The 18031-nt window shown below is 39.7% G+C and overlaps 1 protein-coding gene across 1 annotated transcript; it reads left to right on the plus strand.

The window, feature by feature from the left end:
• The first annotated feature begins 8706 nt into the window (after positions 1-8706).
• On the plus strand, positions 8707-17440 carry LOC114188127. Its single transcript, XM_028076671.1, has 4 exons — positions 8707-8797; positions 15120-15878; positions 15993-17062; positions 17129-17440. The coding sequence occupies exons 1-4, from the start codon at positions 8707-8709 to the stop codon at positions 17438-17440; spliced, it is 2232 nt and encodes a 743-aa protein (XP_027932472.1).
• The last annotated feature ends 591 nt before the right edge of the window (positions 17441-18031 follow it).

Below are 18031 nucleotides of genomic sequence, written 5' to 3' on the forward strand. Positions count from 1 at the left end.
TATTTTAATTATAACCAAATTCAAAAAACTATTGAAATAACAAATAATTATTAAAAATTAAAATATTAATATTTATAATATTTTATAGTTGATCTTGATTGGTATTATATTTTTGTCAAATTTCTTTAAGATTTTTTAATTTCATATTTGATTTTTTTTTCTCAATTTATGTTAAATGAAATTACTTTGCTAGATCAAATTAGATCCATGTAAGATAGCACCTAATTGGACTCATGTAAGGTCAGACTAAGTTAGCCCTAATCAAAGTCAAGCCAAATCAGCATGAGTTTGAATCAAGTTAAGTTAGTCTAGGCCAAGCTTGAGCTGTAGGCTCGACGATGACTAAGTCGAGTTGGCCCGAACCTAGTCGATCTCAGTTGGAACAACTTCAGATTCATCCAAGTCGAGACTGACCTACGTTTAGTCAAGTTGGACTAGACTCAAATGGGTACTAGTTTGATTAAGGCCAGGTCTGGCCTAGCCTAATCAAGTTGAGTCGTCCATCATCTAGGTTGAACTTAGTCCATTTGAGCCAAGTTAGTTCGAGCCCAAGTTGATCTGAGTATAAGTCAAGCTAAGTCGAGACAAGATCACATTTAGTTGAGTTGGACTAGAACCATGTCAAGTAAAGTTCGGTTGAGTCTAATTCGGGTTGGGTCCAGGTCGAGTTAATTCTGAATGAAATTGAGATAAATTGGGCTAGGTTTCACCAAGTTGAGTTAAGCTCGTGTTGGATCGTAATCATGTCAAACTAAGTTGAGGTGATCTCAAATGAGGTCCAATTGAGTCTACCAGGACCTTATCAAGTCAAATCAATTCAGACCCAAGTCAAATTAATTTGGACCCAAGTCAACCAAGATATAAATTTGAGAATATGAAATTTTTTTAAATATTACTTTATAAATGAAATTCTAAATTATTTAATTTTAAATAATCCAATTACTCTAATAATAATATAAATTTCTTTCAAAATTCATAATCAAACAACATATTTTAACATAAAATATTTCAAATTTTCTAAAATAAATAATTACCTTTTTTAAAATCTCTTATCCGAACAAACTTTGAAGATATTTTCATGGATGTTTTTAAAATCTCTTATCCGAACAAACTTTGAAGATTCATATGCCTTCTTGGAAAGGTCCTTGATGTTCTAGTTGATTTAACGTCTTCCATAAATTGAAGAGACCTTATATATAGTTTCAAGATTTTATTTGGTTAAAATAACTTTTTTCTCCCAATTTTCGTCAAGATTTGTCAAATCAATCATAATTTTGTTTTTGTGCTCAAATAGGTCCCAATTTTCATCAATTTTGTTTAATTTGGTCATTTTTTGCTAACACCATTTAAATTATTAACGCTCATGAACAGTGATTGCCATGTGTCATTTCATTGATTTTTTAAATTTTTAAAATTTTTTAATTCTTTTTAAATTTTTTCCCCAGTTGAGCCATATGTCCTACAAAACAAACACACTTTGTTATCTCTTTTACACCTAACATAACAGAAAAAAAAATGATACTTTCTAAATCAACAAGTGGATGTATTGACAAAAAAAATTCTAACTAAGCCCTTAGTGGGCAACTTATCGCGAAAACGCCCTAACACTTCTACTAATAGTCTATCCTCCGCAGATAGGTCCCTCTTGTTCATCCCTTTATAACGACCAGGATTATTTGTCTAGATGAATTGGAACTTAGTACTCCTATCCTCATTATAGAAGAATGCACGACCCGACTCCTTCACAATAACTTTAAAAAATTCGTCTTTAAAATGCTTGAATGATTGAGTAAAAGCATCCATAATACTTATGCTTGGGCGACTGACCAGAGACAACCAAGTAGCTGGATGTTTTGGACGTGTGTCGTAAAAATATGAGAAACATTGTGGAGAAGGATTCAAGCACAAAGATCGACATAGCACCCTCAACGCTTGTATATACCCCCAACTGTTGGGATGTAGTTAGGGTTAGGATAACCCTAAGTCGTCTCTCAATGAATACGAAATTGATTTCAAATATTTGATTCTTATAAAAATGTAATTAAAACTAGTAACTATAAAAATATGGGGTTTTGATATGCAAAGAATGAATGTCACACAAATAAAAGATTGTAAACACAGTAATAGAAAATAGCTCAATTCCACTACTTTTTCAAAATAGGATTCTTCATCGGTTATCTAGAGGAATCAGAAAGAACATGTTGATCATCGGAAAGTGGTACTGGAGATACTCAGGGAGCATAAGCTGTATGGGAAACTGTCTAAGTGCGAGTTTTTGCTAGAAGAAGTGCAATTTCTCGGACATGTAATCTTAGCCAAAGGCATTGTAGTGGATTCGGCTAAAATAGACATTGTGCTGAAGTGGGAACGACATAAGACCGTGACTGAGGTAAGGAGTTTCTTGGGTCTGGCGAGTTACTACAAAAGGTTTGTGGAAGGATTTTCAAAGAAAGTGAGTCCACTAACACAACTTACCCAAAAAGATCAGTCGTTCTCTTGGACTGATAGGTGTGAAAAATGTTTTGAGAATATGAAGAGGTGTTTGACTACCGCCCCATTACTTATGATTCCAGACACTGCTAAGAAATTTGAGGTGTACTGTGATGCCTCATACCAAAGATTGGGGTGTGTATTGATGCAAGAGAGGATGCTAGTGACTTATGCTTCTCGGCAATTGAAGGTACATGAGAAGAACTATCCGACTCACGATTTTGAGTTAGCATCTATCGTGTTTGCTCTTAAGTCGTGGAGACATTATCTGTACGGCTCCCAGTTTCAGGTATTCAGTGACCATAAAAGCCTGAAGTACTTGTTCGACCAGAAAAAACTTAATATGAGACAAAGAAGATGGATGGAGTATTTGAAGGATTACGACTTCGAGTTGCTCTATCATCCAAGCAAGGCAAATGTTGTAGCTGACGCCTTGAGCAGGAAGAAAGTACACATGTCGTGCATGATGTTGAAATAGTTGGAGTTACTTGAGAAGTTTTGAGACTTGGATCTCAGAATGCAGTCAGGACAAGAATTCATTTAGTGTAGTTTATTAAAGGTCACTGATGAATTCCTGGAAGAAATCAAAGTGGCACAGGAAAGTGACATGGAGTTACAATAGTTTGTGGGGTGGCTGGTACAAAGAAAGGGAAAGATTATCATAAGGGGACGGATGGCATTCTGCGTTTTAAATGTAGAGTGTGCGTACTTGGAGGACTAAGATTTAGGAGGCAGATTCTGAAGGAGAGCCATAAGAGTCATCTTAGCATATATCTAGGTATGACTAAGATGTATAAAGATCTGAAGGAGTCTTTTTGGTGGAATGAAATGAAGACAAATGTGGCTGACTTTGTTGCTCAATGTTTGGTATGCCAAAAGGCCAAAATTGAACATCAAAGACCGGGTGGTACACTACAACCACTTGACGTACCTAGATGGAAGTGGGACAATATTTCGATGGATTTTGTGACACATCTGTCGAGATCGTCGAAGGGTCATGATTCAGTTTGGGTGATAGTAGATAAACTGACAAAGTGTGCACCTTTCCTTCCTATGAATCAGAAGTGGTCGATGGACAAGTTAGCAGAATTATATATGCGAGAAGTGGTGAGGTTACATGGGGTACCTGAGGACATAGTGTCAGACCGAGATCCTAGATTCACCTCATAGTTATGGCAATCATTGCAAGCGGCATTGGGTACACAACTAAGAATGAGCTCAACTTATCACCCTCAAACGGATGGTCAATCTGAGCGGAGTATTCAATCTTTAGAGGATTTATTGCGGTCATGTGTGCTAGACCACTTGGGAAACTAGAATGATGTGTTACCCTTGGTGGAGTTCACATATAATAATAATTACCAGTCTAGTATTAGCATGGCGCCATATAAAGCATTTTATGGAAGGTGTAGAACTCCATTATGCTAGTATCAGGATGGTGAGGCTTTTGTACTTGGCCCTGAGTTCCTGCAACAAACGACTAGTAAAGTCAAATTGATCCAGGATCGGATGCGAGCCACCTATAGTAGGCAGAAGTCTTATGCTTATAAGAGAAGACAACCATTGGAGTTTGATGAAGGAGATCATGTATTTCTCCGAGTTACCCCAACCACGGGTATCAAAAGAGTTCTTAAATCAAGGAAGTTGACTCCGAGATTTATAGGACCTTATCAGATTACACGAAGGATTGGAACAACGGCATATGAAATTGCCTTACCACCTCACCTGGAAAACTTGCATAATGTATTTCATGTATTGTAGTTGAGGAAATGCATTGCAAGCCCAGATCACGTGTTAGAAGTAGATGAAGTGCAAGTACGGGAGGATCTAACCATGTCAGTCAGACCGGTTCGCGTACTGGAAATGGTTTGCGATGAGACGACACAAGAGATGACGTGGGAGATGGAGAATCTCATGAGGAAGTCTTATCCTCACTTGTTCCCTGGTAAGTTCTATTTTCGAGGACGAAAATTCTTTTTAGGTGGGGGGATATAAGACTCGTGGAATTTAATTAATTAAATACTTAATTAATTAATAAATGCGGGTAGTAGAAACCTTAATGACATTAAATGTTAAATGGTATGATGTGGAAAAGTACTAGCTCAAGTGGTTGAGAGTACTTGGTTGTGTGAGAGGACTTGTGGTTGAGCCTGTTGAGAGATAGTATAATCATAGGATTGTAATAATTATCACGAAATATGAGTAGGTTGAGTGGTGGTGTATTGAATTGGCATTGGTATGGTCACAAGTTCAAATCTTGATAGACATGAATTAAACCTTATTTTTTTTGTTAGAATTAGCTTTGGCTTGAAGGTGAAAGGGCTGAGAAAACCCTAGCAGAAAGGGCTTAAAAACCACTAAATAATGGTCCTTGAATAGAAAATAAAACTATCATTATGATTATTTTCGTTTCAGCACTTAAACTCATCATTAAGACACATAGAAAAGGCTAATTTTAGGTGAGAAGAAGGGTTTTTGCAGTGCTGTTATTTGACTTTTGAGAGGAGAACGAAATTAGAGAGTGAGTGGTGAGTTTTGGGTGCACAAGAGGCTGAATTGGGAGAAAGTTTGAGGCAAAGCATTGGTGAGCAAAGGAACATTCATTTTCCCCAATCTTAAGCAAGGATTCCAGGTTAGGGGAAGTTTTCCATGTGTCTGTAAATTAAATGGGTTGTGATTTTTACGTTTTTGCTCTTCTCAATTTGGTTCATGTGTGTTGAGAATTTCGTGTTATGTGTGATGAGATTGAAAATTGGTTTGTGTGATGTTGTCTGCAAAGGCCTTTTATGTCTCATATGATTAGGATGAGGGTTTTGGTAATTGAATGGTTATTGTTGATTAAACCTCGAGTTTTGGTGGTTCATATGGATATAAACCATATTCCTGTGAGTTGCTTATTGATATGGAATGCATGATACTGATTAGGTTATGTTTTGGTATTACTTTGGTTGATTTCATGCGAGAATAGGGGAGAACCTCTACAATTTTCGCTCAAGCGAGTTACTCTTACCTAAGCAAAAATCATAGAAACTCATCATGGGTTTTTGTTCACGAATGTCGCTCAGGCAACCATTTTGGTGTTGAGCGTCACGTTAACTCGCTCAGGCGAGAATGGCTCGCCTAAGCGAGGTCGAGATGAAACATGTCATGTTTTCCTTTTGAATCCTCGTCTAGGCGAGGGATTGTATGTTTGGGCAAATGAGGGTCTCACTCAGACGAGAAGGTCTCGCCTAAGCGAGAGCTCGTGGAGAGCCACTATATCACGCTCGCTCAGGCGAGGGGGTCTAGCTTGAGCGAGACAGATATACTCGCTTGAGCGAAGGTTTCTAGCCTAAGCGAGAACAATGAAATTTCATGTTTTTGTGTACTGTTTGAGCTGATTGTTTTATATTTCCACAATTACGTGAATTTTATGCATGTGTTTTGTGATGTTGGGCTTGAAGGACTAAGTCCATAGAATCTAGGGTGTGCTTGGCTTGAGTAGCGAGCTAGGAGTTTGTGATGGTTGGACCGCATGCGGAACATGAACGACTTAGTTCACCGGAGGTACTCTCATTGGGATGAGTGAGCAAGGGAGTTGACTTCATGCTCAAACTTGAGAATGCTATGAGCGAGGGAGTTCATAGTAGGAATAGCGGGTATGCGGATCCGGGTCCGAGCAAGGAGTTCGGATGACGGGCGAAGGAGTCCGTGAAGTAGGACTATGGGCGAGATAGGCTTGTAGGTTGGACCACGAGCTAGGAGGGTTATGGAAGCACAAAAAGTCTCAAGATTTAGAGTGCATGCTTGAACTCATAATGGTTCTGTGTGTGAGAAATTGGGTATCTATTATAGATAGATAAATATTTATGATGTGGCGAGCAGATGATGTTACAGGTGAGCCAAAAGATGCTTAGGGATGGAGAGTGGGCGCATAGTACATGGGAATTTTATAAAGACTTTTTATTTAATTTTCATGTAATTTAATTACTGCTTTTACTGCCTTGGACTTCTAAATTGTAAAAGTGAATTAGTGGTATTTTGACTATTTATGGCGGTTTATAGTTTTTTTAAAGTGTTAAAATATCCCGTGTTTTATTTGGGAAATGGTTTGATAATAAACAAGATATTTATTTCAATAATTTGTTTGCTTCTATTTAATTTAATTAATATCCTACCGGGATTAGGGATGGCAAAATGGGCCGGGTCCGACGGGCCGGCCCGCTAGCCCGTCAGTAAATACATGGGCCGGGTCCAGAAATTCAGCCCGTCAACCCATGACAGCCCGGCCCGTCAAGCCTGCTGGCCCGTCGGGCCAACCCGCGGGCCAAAACGGGCCGGCCCGCGGGCTGTATCACTTAATAAAAAAAACAGCACGTGCACATTTTTTCAGTATCCCTCCCTCACACACACTCTGCGCCGAGACACCTCACACACTCTGTGATTGCGTCTCTTCTTCTCGACTCTTCTCTGCGCTCACTTCTCCTCCACCCACGGCGTTCTGGTTCTATTTCAACTTCGTAGCGTTCTGGTTCCATTGCAGGGCTGTTTGTGTTGTGATAATTTTCTTGTTTAATAGATCATTGTTGTTGTATTCTTAATTGCAGGAGAATTTCTTTTGGTAATATAAAATTGGGACATTATTCAGTCAACTAAATTTGAAATGAAAAAAATTAAAATCTGATTGGACCACAAATTATACAGATGAGAAAAAACTGGCGGGTCGGCCCGCCAGCCTGTCAGCCCGCCAGCCTGCGGGCCGGGCTCAGAAACACAACCCGTTTTACCATGTCGGGCCAGCCCGGCCCGGCCCGTTTAATACAGGCCAAAAACGGGCCGGGCCAAAACGGGCCGGGCTGTCCCGTTTTGACACCCCTAACCGGGATGTTACAATAATCGAAATAACAAATACATAAATTCATCTAACCTTAGAATCCAATTAAGAAATTATAGTGAATCAACCCTAAAAGTTTAGCCCTCCATGGCTTGGATGGAATACATGATAATATGGTGAAGGAAAGAAAAATAAAAAGAGAGGAAGAATGAGAGATGTGGTCGGTGACGGTATATGCCAAAACCAGAGAGTTGCCAAGTGTCCCTTCTGCTCCCTTAGGCCTCTATATATAGACTTTAATTCGACTTTGAATTTATATGTTCCGTTGCTAAAATCTTTTATCTTTATTTAATTAATTAGTAACTTAATTTTTGTCCAATTTCCAATTCTACTCCCTCTTGTTTAACCATTTTTACAATATTGACCAGAATTTGATCAGAGTTGACTGCTGCTTTGACTAGTTGACTTGTTGACCAGTTTGACTGTCCTATGAGAAGCTGACACGTGGCAGAGTGCACTTTCTCTTTCCAGAATTAGGATTTCCGCTGGTTGGAGGTGTAGATGCAATGACGGTTGCGATTTCTGCGTTACCATCATTGATTGCGGCTGACGGTGGTGCTGCCATGCTTGTTGGTGCAGATGCGGTGGTTGCTGGATCGTGTGCAAACTCACGATGTGTTTTCCGGCGAACAATGGCTTTGCACGCGTGGATCTGTGTGCTGCTGGTTCAATGGATGCTGTGGTGCGAAGAGGCCATGGATGCTTTTCATATTTGCGTTGGTGGAACGTGAGGCGCAAGACAAGATGGTACGCGTCTCTTCTATATCTGGTTGCTGCCACAGGTTCGTGAATCTGCACTGGTTTTGACTCGCGATTTTGGTCACGTTGCTACTGCTGCGTGAATGTGATGGAGATGCTGGTTCTGTGTTGGATGGAGGTGTTGCGGCTGGAGGGACTTGTGCTGGCGTTGCACTTGCGTGGACTGGCGCTGCAAAAGATGGTTCTGGCTTGCCTCATGCGTGGAGCTTCTGCTGTGCGATGCGATTGTAGGTCAGAGGTTCACGGCGTGGCTGCTGTTGCGTGGTGCTCTGTTCTGGTTCGTTCTCGTTGATTCCATGGTGGTTGTTCGAAAAGCTTCGCGAAGAGAAAGGAAGAAGTTGTGTGATGGTTACAGGTGCACAAATGGTGCTAGTATTTCTTGTTCTCCACAATATGTTGTACAGAGGTTCACTGCTACAACTTGTTCCAAGCGTGATTACTTCAGGCGCGAGTGCTTTTGGGTTCTCGCAAGCGCAAATCTGTGAAGATGAAGGTGTTGTTGTTCTGGTTTATGCAGGTGGCGTGGACGACGAAGATCTAGAACAAAGATGGTGGTTGGGGCGCAGATGCGACTGTGAACGGAGATGGTGATTCAATGGCTGAAGATGAAGGTTGAAGATGGTGGCTGTTCTAGTTCAAGTGAGTTGCAAGCGCAGTGGTGTGGAGTTGCTGCAGGTGCGTGAACACTATGGTTGCAGCAGTTTCCATTTCTGGCAAGGTGGACGGCATGGAGGTGGCGGCCGCTAGAGATGGCAAATAAACCTGCCTCGTGGGTATTGTCCGAACGCGTTCCCGTTTTGATGGGGAATCCCTGCATTGATTGGGTATGGGTATGGGTATGGGTATGGGGAATCCCCGACTTTTTCAATTGGGTATGGGGATGGTTATGTGGATGTACATATCCCCGCCATAATACCCGTCCCCGCTATATCTCCGTCATCATTTAAATTATAAAAATATTCACAATTAATTAAGTAACCCTATATATATATTCAATTTTTTATTTCTGCTAGTTATTTGGTTTGTCATGAAACTCATTTAGATCTCCAATATATTTTTCATCTTATCATAACATTTATGTAATTATATTAAAATGATGTATGTCAATTAAATTTTTTTTATGTCTCATATTTGAATATTTCTATTATTTTTTAATATTTTTATTTATTCTATATTTTCTTTTCACATTAGTATTATTAATACTCTCAATTTAAGTGTTTAATAGCATAAACATTTCATTTACTAGGTAATATAAAATAAATTATTCACTTATTTTTATTAATTTTTGTTTCATTTGAAGAACTTTTTTGTTTCGCTAAAACAATTATTTCTCAACCATTGATTATATATGCTGATATTTGAAAAGTGTTCTTAGATGTCTAAGGTAATTTTTATCTTATCATACCCTTAATTATACATTCTTTTTTTTGTGCGATTTCTTTCAATAGTTTCTCAAATTGTTTCTAAGACATACATTTGTTAATTTTTTAATATTTTTATTTGTTGTTGATTTTCATCATGTAGAATACTATTTCAGTATAATTTATCTAATTATTTTTTATTTTCTAACTCATTATATCAATTATACTGTAATTTTTCACTATAATTGTATAAATAACTTTTATTTACTACAATATCAAAATTTAATGTAATTGTCATTAATATTTTTTCATCACCATCCAACATATTTTGGAGTTCAAAAGATATAATATCCATGTTAAAATTTTATTATTATGTTTATTATTTGTTATTTACGTCATTTTGATTAAGTGATGTATTATCATTTTTATTAGTGTATAAAAGAAGAGATTCATTAGAATTTAAAAAAATTGAAGTAAACAAACATTTAAAATATTTTTTAATTTGAATATTGTTTTCCTTTAAATTTGTTTAAAATATTTTTAAATTTTATCAACTAGGTTTCATTAATGTTTGTAGTTTGCAAATTTAATAAATGTTTTAGTTCTCATGAAATTTTATTTGATATTCTAATCTAAATTGTAAACAATTATAATTTATTTCAAAGTATTTGATATCGAAGAAATAATCATCATCCTGTTATTGAATATTTGATAATATTATGTTTCTTTTATCGTAAGATTTTATTATTTTATAAAAATTAATTAAAATTTATATTAAAGTAATAAGTAAACGTGTACGGGTATGTGTACGAGATTATACCCGTTACCCGGCGGGGATGGGGATGGGATAAAACTTTGATACCTGTTGGGTTTGGGTATGGGGATGGGGATGCATTTTTTTTACGGAGATGGGTATGGGATAGCGAAACCCGTCCCCGCCCCGCATCGTTGCCATCCCTAGCGGCTGCCGGCATGGTGATGGTGGGAGAGGAGAAAAATTAGGGTTAGGGTTTCATGTGTGAGATGGAGGAAGATGATGATGTGGCAGTGTATAATTGGTGTAGATGTGTTTGCAAGGATAATGACACGTGTCAGCATATGGTTAGCCTGATTTGAAAGGTGGAGATTGCCACATGGCATAATCTAGTTGACACGGGTTTAAGTGGTAGGAGAGGTGCAACTTAGTAAAAACTGGGGGTACATAAGAGGTTTTTGTGTTCCACTTGCAGGAGGAGTGTGTAAAATAAAACTGGGGGTGCATTTAGCTCCTGAATTATTCTTTTCCAGAATTTCTTAATTTTGGACTTATTTTATAACTTTGAATATTTCAAATCCACACTTGTAATGACCCAAATTAAACTTAAGTTGCATTAACAAACGTTACAATATCCAAAATATTTTATGCAACTAAAATCAATTTCTAATTAAATCAATCCTTAAGCACAAAAATTCTATTAAATCCCTAAATTTAAACATTAAATGACACCAGTGTAGGAAGGGGCTTTGGCAGCGGTTGTTTTTAATATTCTGCACCGATTTCTGGACCGAAGCATATTGGGGCGAGGCCAAAAGAGGATCACTTTTGGCCTCGGTTGTGAACCGAAGCCATAGAGCACCCTTCTGCCTCGGTTCGGAGGCACCCGAGGCCATAGAGCGCTAGCTTTTTGCTTCGGTTCAAGCCTAACCGAAGCCATATGTGCAATTTATTTTTAATTTTTTTTTAAAATTTGATCACCTTTTGGCCTTGATTTTAGTTTGACCTGAGGCCATATGTTGGCTTTTTGCCTCAGTTCTTACAGAACCGAGGCCTAATATGGTGTTTTTTTTAATGCAGTTTCTATTTTGGTGTTACTCCCACATTTAAATCTGCAAATTTTGTTCAGCACCCAGCACAGACCAGAACAAAATATTTTATAACACATCCACAATTCAAATTCATTTAAAAGACAATTACAAATCATTTACAATCCAGATACATGTCCTAATCAATACTATTGTACATTTCAATTATATATTTGGCACATGCTATCCTACCAAACTTTATGGACTTTGCGGGAATTGCGGTAGGACTCTTGAATGTCTACAAAATAATAGATTAAGTTAAGTTAGTATATAAAAAGGAAATATTGCAAAGTATTCGTTTTAATTCAAATATATATTACTGTTTCCCAATTTGTTGTAATACGAGGACACACAATGGTTGTCATCCATTGCATTATATAGTAATCGCACTCATATGAGTCGGTTTGTCTATTACACTACATTATATCAACAACGTTACAATTAATTAAGGAAGAAAATCAAGCAAACAATTATAAAGATATGGATAGAAATATCAAACCTGGAGAGAACACCATATAAGACATTTTGCCATAGCCGTTGATCTCCCTAACAACATGCTATGTGCAACAATTGAACTATGATATAGGGAATAAGTTAGGATATTTTTATATAACATGTCATATTCATAAGATTGATATTGAGGTTCTTACCAATCTATCACTTGTCTAAGATGGTTGGGGGGAGGGCAATGCAAAGAGCAAAACCACACAACAAGGTTCTCCCTTAGGGAAACCACAAGTAATTGGCAATGACGCCTGATAAGAAAATAAATTAATTCTTATGTATTAAAATGACTGATTATATTCATAAGTTAACAAAAAAAGACTTACCCAACAACATAAGCTACAAAATAAATTTCTTTTCCGCGTTGATAGCATTTGGTCACATATGCTTGGATGTCATCAAACTTGTTGTCTTCATGAGTGAGTAGGGGGTCTATAAACCAATATAGATCATTCAGCCCCATAGTTTCAGTGACACCAGACATATACCTAAACCAAAAATTGATTTGATATAAGTAAATAGATAAATATATCAAATAATTATATTAAATGACTAAAAGACTTACATCATCCATAACTGAATAATGGTAATATTGAGTTCTTCTTGTCCCCGTGCAAGCTCCAAGACATCTTGGGAATGCAAGTAAAGTGGGATGTCAAGATCTCTCCCAAAAAAGTTAGCATCCTAAGGAACCTGCATCGGCTTATTACCTATGATTTCTGCAAGTTGGAGTGTAAGACCCGGGAAAATTAATTAATTAAACAATAAATTAATTAATAAATGCGGGAGGAAGGCGTCTTTATGACATTAATTGCTGTATAATGTGACATGGAAAAGTACTAGCTCAAGTGGTTGAGAGTACTTTGATTGTGTGAGAGGACTTGAGTTCAAGTCCTATGTATGCCAAATATGTGTCGTTGTTTTATGATTTGTTTTTTTTATAATATGTAAGAGTGTGAAATTTGAACTGTAAACTTGTGATGATTGTTTATGTCACCAAAAGTGAATTGGTATAGTGGTTGAGCTTTGGCCTTATGAGTGGAAGGTCACGGGTTCAAACCTTGGTGGGCAAAGAATAAGCTTTATTTTTGCTAACTAATAGTTGTGGTATGAATGTGAAGGGGTAAAGAAAATCCTAGCAGAATGGGGCAGCCAAAGGGGGTTGGGAAATTACCAAATAAGTAACATTGAGGAGGAATTAAAAAGCCCAAACTCGTTTTATTTTTAAAACCAGTCTCAAAGGCACCTATAAAAGCCAAACTTTAGGTAAAAGGAAGGGTTTTGGCATTTGTGGTGAACTGCTAAACTGAGGGACACGAAATTGAGAGTGTGAGCAGAATTTTGGGTGTGCAAGGGCTGAAGCAAGAGGGAGGTTGGAAATCAAGGTGTTTGTCTTCTCAATTTTGAGCACCAATTCCAGGTTAGGGGAGCTGAACCCAAAATTCGTATTGTTGTGTGTATTGTATGTTTTGATGGATTTTTGTGCGGAAATTGGTGATGCTTATGATGGAAATTGGGTGTTGTGAATTTGGTACTGATGTGTTTTGGATTTTGGGCTAAATACATGAAAAAGAGGGGTTATACATGGTATATGCGCGAATGGGGTGGAAAATTGGGTTTTGGGGACTTTCTAGAGTATATACTATGCCAATTTGATGTTGCAAATTGTGTAAATTGATTTGGTATGCTCGAATTCTGTTTGGTATGCTTTGTGGTGCGAATTGGACAAGGTTGGAGTGAGTCGAGTCCGTGATCAGTGAGGGTATCTGCATTTCTCGCTCAGGCGAGCTTGGTTCGCCTAGGCGAGATTGGCAGAGATGCATACACTATTGCCATTCGAGCGTCTCACTCAGGCGAAGAGAATGAGTTTTGAGCGACAAAGACTCTCGCTTAGTCGAGTGAGGTTCGCTTAAGCGAGATAGCGAGGGAGTTGCGCGTGTTGAGCGCGATTTCTCGTCCAGGCGAGGGTTTTGTGGGTTTGAGCGAACTAGGGTCTCGCCCAAGCGAGATGACCTCGCCTAAGCGAGATGTCTTGTTCATGTGTGATGTTTTGCGTATATTTTAGCCTAGGCGAGATGGAAATGGGTTTTTCGGTGAATGGGTGGCTCGCCCAGGCGAGATGATGTGTTTTGGTTGCTGAGTTAAACTCGCTCAGGCGAGGTGGACTAGCCGAAGCGAGATTGAGGGTCTAGCTTGGGCGAGGGGTCCCTAGCCTACGCGAATTTATGCGATTTTCTATGTTTCTATGTGCTTGTGAGTGTGTTTGGTTGTTATACCAAGATTAGATTGTATATGCATGTGTTGTGGTGTGCGGGCTTGAAGGACTAAGTCCATTAGGGGTCTGGGATGTGCTTGGTGGTTGGACACATGATGGGCATGGAACTGGTTGAGTTCCCGTCGGCTACTAATGGGCGAGGAGTCCTTAGTATGGTGATTGCATGTGTCGGGCGCATGATGGGCAAGAAACTGTGATGTTCCCATCGGCTACTATTGGGTGAGGAGTCCATAGTATGGTGATACCGTGCGTGCCAGGGTCCAAGTGTGAGACTTGGATGTTTATACTACAGGCGAGAAGTCTGTAGGGCAGGACTATGAGCGGGATAGACTCATAGGGTTGGACCACAAATGAGTTAGTTTCGTGGGAGCACAGGGAAGTCCCAAGGCCTAGTTCATGCATATGACTCATGAAGGACTATGAGGTCATGGTTTTGGTGATTTGGAAATTATGAAGTTAATTATGTTATTTTGGGTTGGGAAATATATATTTATTCATTTTTTATTTATATATTGTGTATAGCTCACCCTTTCTGTGTGTGTGTGGCGATGATCCGGGAGCAGATGATGTGACATGTGGGCCAGGAGATGCTTAGACTCGGAGCGAGGGCTAGCATGGGATATTTTGTAAATACATATGTATACGTTTACTATTTTGTTTTTGAGAATATTATGTAAACCCAGCAGGAGCCGTTGACTTTTATTCCAGTTTTATGAATCATGGATTCCTGGATTTAAGGATTTTAATTATTTAAGATTTAAATTTCCCGCGTTTTTGGGAAATAGTTTTTATTAAATGCGGCACTTGTTGGATTTCGGATTTTTATTTATTTATTATCAGTAATATTTCTTAGGGATGTTACAATTGGTATCAGAGCAAAAGTTTTGAAAATATTTTGTTAAAAATATTTTGGGCTAGTGGGGAGTGAGTTATCGATGTGTTTAATTGTGAATTGTTGTGTGTTTAATGTGAAGAGGTGTGTGGTTTTGTTGACTAAGTGATTGATTTATAACAGTTGTGATGTGGCGTATCCAGGCTATGGCTGCTAACAGGAGGAGGAGGAGTGGTGGTGCTGATGACATCGCGGAGGCGATCCACCGGATGGTGGATGCGATGCAGCCACCTGTAGCGGCACAGCCTAGGACGGCGACTGCACCAGTTAGGGTGCCAACTATGAAGGATTTCCTACGTCACAAGCCAGCAGAGTTCACTGGCAAGGCCTCCCCTGATGAAGTGGATGCATGGCTTCGCAAGTGCGAGAAGATTTTCAGGGTGATGAACTGTGAGGATGAGCAGAAGTTGCTCTTTGCTACCTATCTGCTGAATGAGGATGCAGAATATTGGTGGTCAGGTATGCAACAACAAATGGAGACTCGGGAGGAGCCGACAACCTGGGCAAACTTCAGGATTCATTTCTTGGAGAAATATTTTCCAGATACTGCTAGACAGGACCGAGAGGCAGAATTCCTTGCACTGCAGCAAGGAGATATGTCAGTACAGGAGTACATCAACAAATTTGAACATCTGGCGAGATACTCCTCACAGAATATGACTGAGGAGTGGAGGTGCTTGACGTTTGAGCGAGGACTCAAACATGAATTGAAGAAGGTGGTGACGCCTCTGATAGAGAGGAGATTCCCGGTCTTGGTGGAACAGGCCAAGAGTGCTGAACATTTAGAGAAGGGCCCTGGTCCTATTGTGAGCCGACATCAGAAGAATGTCGCGGAGGCTAGGCAGATGAAAAAGTCGTATAGCCGACCTCAGACATCTCAGGGTCCCACTTGCTACCAGTGTGGCGGACCCCACCTGAAAAGGAATTGCCCACAACTAGCATGAGGAGTAGGAGGGTTAGACGACCGTCGCAAGTGTTTTATATGCGACAAACCAGGACACTTCGCCAACAACTGCCCAGAAAAGAAGAGTCTTGTCACGAAGAAACCTGCAGCATCGCCAGCAGAGCGGGCTAGGGCAGCGGGCAAAGTCTTTGCTCTGACCACCATAGAGGCTGCACAGTCGGGTAATCTTATCCTTGAACCTTGTATGCTGTGTGGTAATTTAGTGTTGGTGTTGTTTGATTCCGGGGCAACCCATTCTTTTATTTCTAATGTGTGCGTGGGGAGATTGCAATTGGTGACACATGATTTGGGATGTGAGTTGCTTGTCTCAACTCCCTCCTCAGGTCAAGTGGCTACCAGTTCAGTATGCGTTGGGTGTTCTATGGAGGTGGCAGGTCGCAGATTCAATGCGAACTTGGTGTGCTTGCCTTTGGAGGGACTGAACGTAATCTTGGGGATGGACTGGCTGTCTAACAATCACGTCATAATTGATTGTGGATGGCGTAGTTTAGTATTCCCAGAACATGAAGGACTGGAGTTAATCTCGGCTCAGAGGGCGATAAACGAAGCAGAAGCTGGAGCCACCTGCTTTATGATAGTGGCTCATGCAGAAAAGAATAGTACCGTCGAGAAGATCAGTGTGATTCCAGTCGTGGAGGAGTATGTCGACGTATTTCCAGATGAAATACCCGAGTTGCCAATTAGTAGGGATGCGGATTTCTCCATTGATCTCATCCCTGGGGCTGGCCCAGTATCCATGGCGCCTTATAGAATGGCACCCGCAGAGTTGGCAGAGTTGAAGCAAATAGAAGATTTGCATGAGAAGAAGGTCATTCGGCCGAGCGCATCACCTTGGGGAGCACCGGTACTGCTAGTAAAGAAAAAGGATGGCAGTTCGAGGTTGTGTGTTGACTATCGTCAGTTGAATAAGCTGACCATAAAGAATAAGTATCCGCTGCCGAGGATAGATGATCTGTTGGATCAATTGAGGGGAGCCGTAGTGTTCTCTAAGATTGACTTGAGGTCTGGATACCATCAAATCTTAGTGAAACCAGAAATTTTGCAGAAGATGGCGTTTAGGTCACGATACGGCCATTACGAGTATGTAGTGATGCCGTTCGGGGTGACAAATACTCCTGCTATTTTCATGGATTACATGAACAGGATATTCTGACCATACCTTGATCAGTTTGTTGTCGTGTTCATTGACGACATATTGATATACTCGGAGAGTCGGGATGTACATGCAGATCATCTGATAGTGGTGCTAGGAATTCTCAAAGAGCATAAATTGTATGGGAAGCTGTCAAAGTGTGAGTTTTGGTTGGATGAGGTACAGTTCTTGGGTCATGTAATCTCAGCCCAAGGTATATTGGTGGATCCAGCGAAGATTGAAACAGTGGTGAAGTGGGAAAGGCCACAGACGGTTACCGAGGTGAGGAGCTTCTTGGGTCTGGCGGGTTATTACAGGCGGTTTGTGGAGGGTTCTCCAAGCTGGTGAGTCCTTTAACTAAACTCACTAGGAAGGACCAGCCTTTCTCTTAGACTAACGATTGTGAGAATTGTTTTGAGGATATGAAGAAGAGATTGACCACTGCACCAATACTGGCTATTCATGACACCACCAAGACGTTTGAGGTGTACTGTGTTGCTTCCTACCAAGGTCTAGGTTGTGTGTTAATGCAGGAGAAACGGCCTATTGCTTATGCATCTCGTCAGCTAAAGGTGCATGAGAAAAATTATCCTACTCACGACTTAGAATTGGCGGCGGTGGTTTTTGCTCTCAAAACATGGAGGCACTACTTGTATGGGGCACAATTTCAGGTATTCAATGATCACAAGAGCTTGAAATACTTGTTTGATCAGAAGGAATTGAATATGAGACAGAGGCGCTGGATGGAATACCTGAAGGACTACGACTTTGAGCTGTTATACCATCCTGGTAAGGCTAATGTCGTAGCAAACGCTCTAAGCAGGAAGAAATCTCATGTGTCTTCCATGATGATTAAGGAGTTGGAGTTGATCGAGAAGCTACGAGATATGAATCTGGGATTAGATATGGAGACATATCACATACGGTGCAACATGTTGA

This window comes from Vigna unguiculata, chromosome 1, assembly GCF_004118075.2.
Source record: "Vigna unguiculata cultivar IT97K-499-35 chromosome 1, ASM411807v1, whole genome shotgun sequence".
Taxonomy (NCBI): domain Eukaryota; kingdom Viridiplantae; phylum Streptophyta; class Magnoliopsida; order Fabales; family Fabaceae; genus Vigna; species Vigna unguiculata.

Coding starts and splice junctions, on each gene's coding strand:
- LOC114188127 (XM_028076671.1), top strand. CDS start 8,707: ATGGTGATTCAATGGCTGAAGATGAAGGTTGAAGATGGTGGCTGTTCT. Junction 8,798..15,119: donor GTGGTGTGGAGTTGCTGCAG/GTGCGTGAACAC, acceptor GATTTATAACAG/TTGTGATGTGGCGTATCCAG. Junction 17,063..17,128: donor ATGTAGTGATGCCGTTCGGG/GTGACAAATACT, acceptor TACCTTGATCAG/TTTGTTGTCGTGTTCATTGA.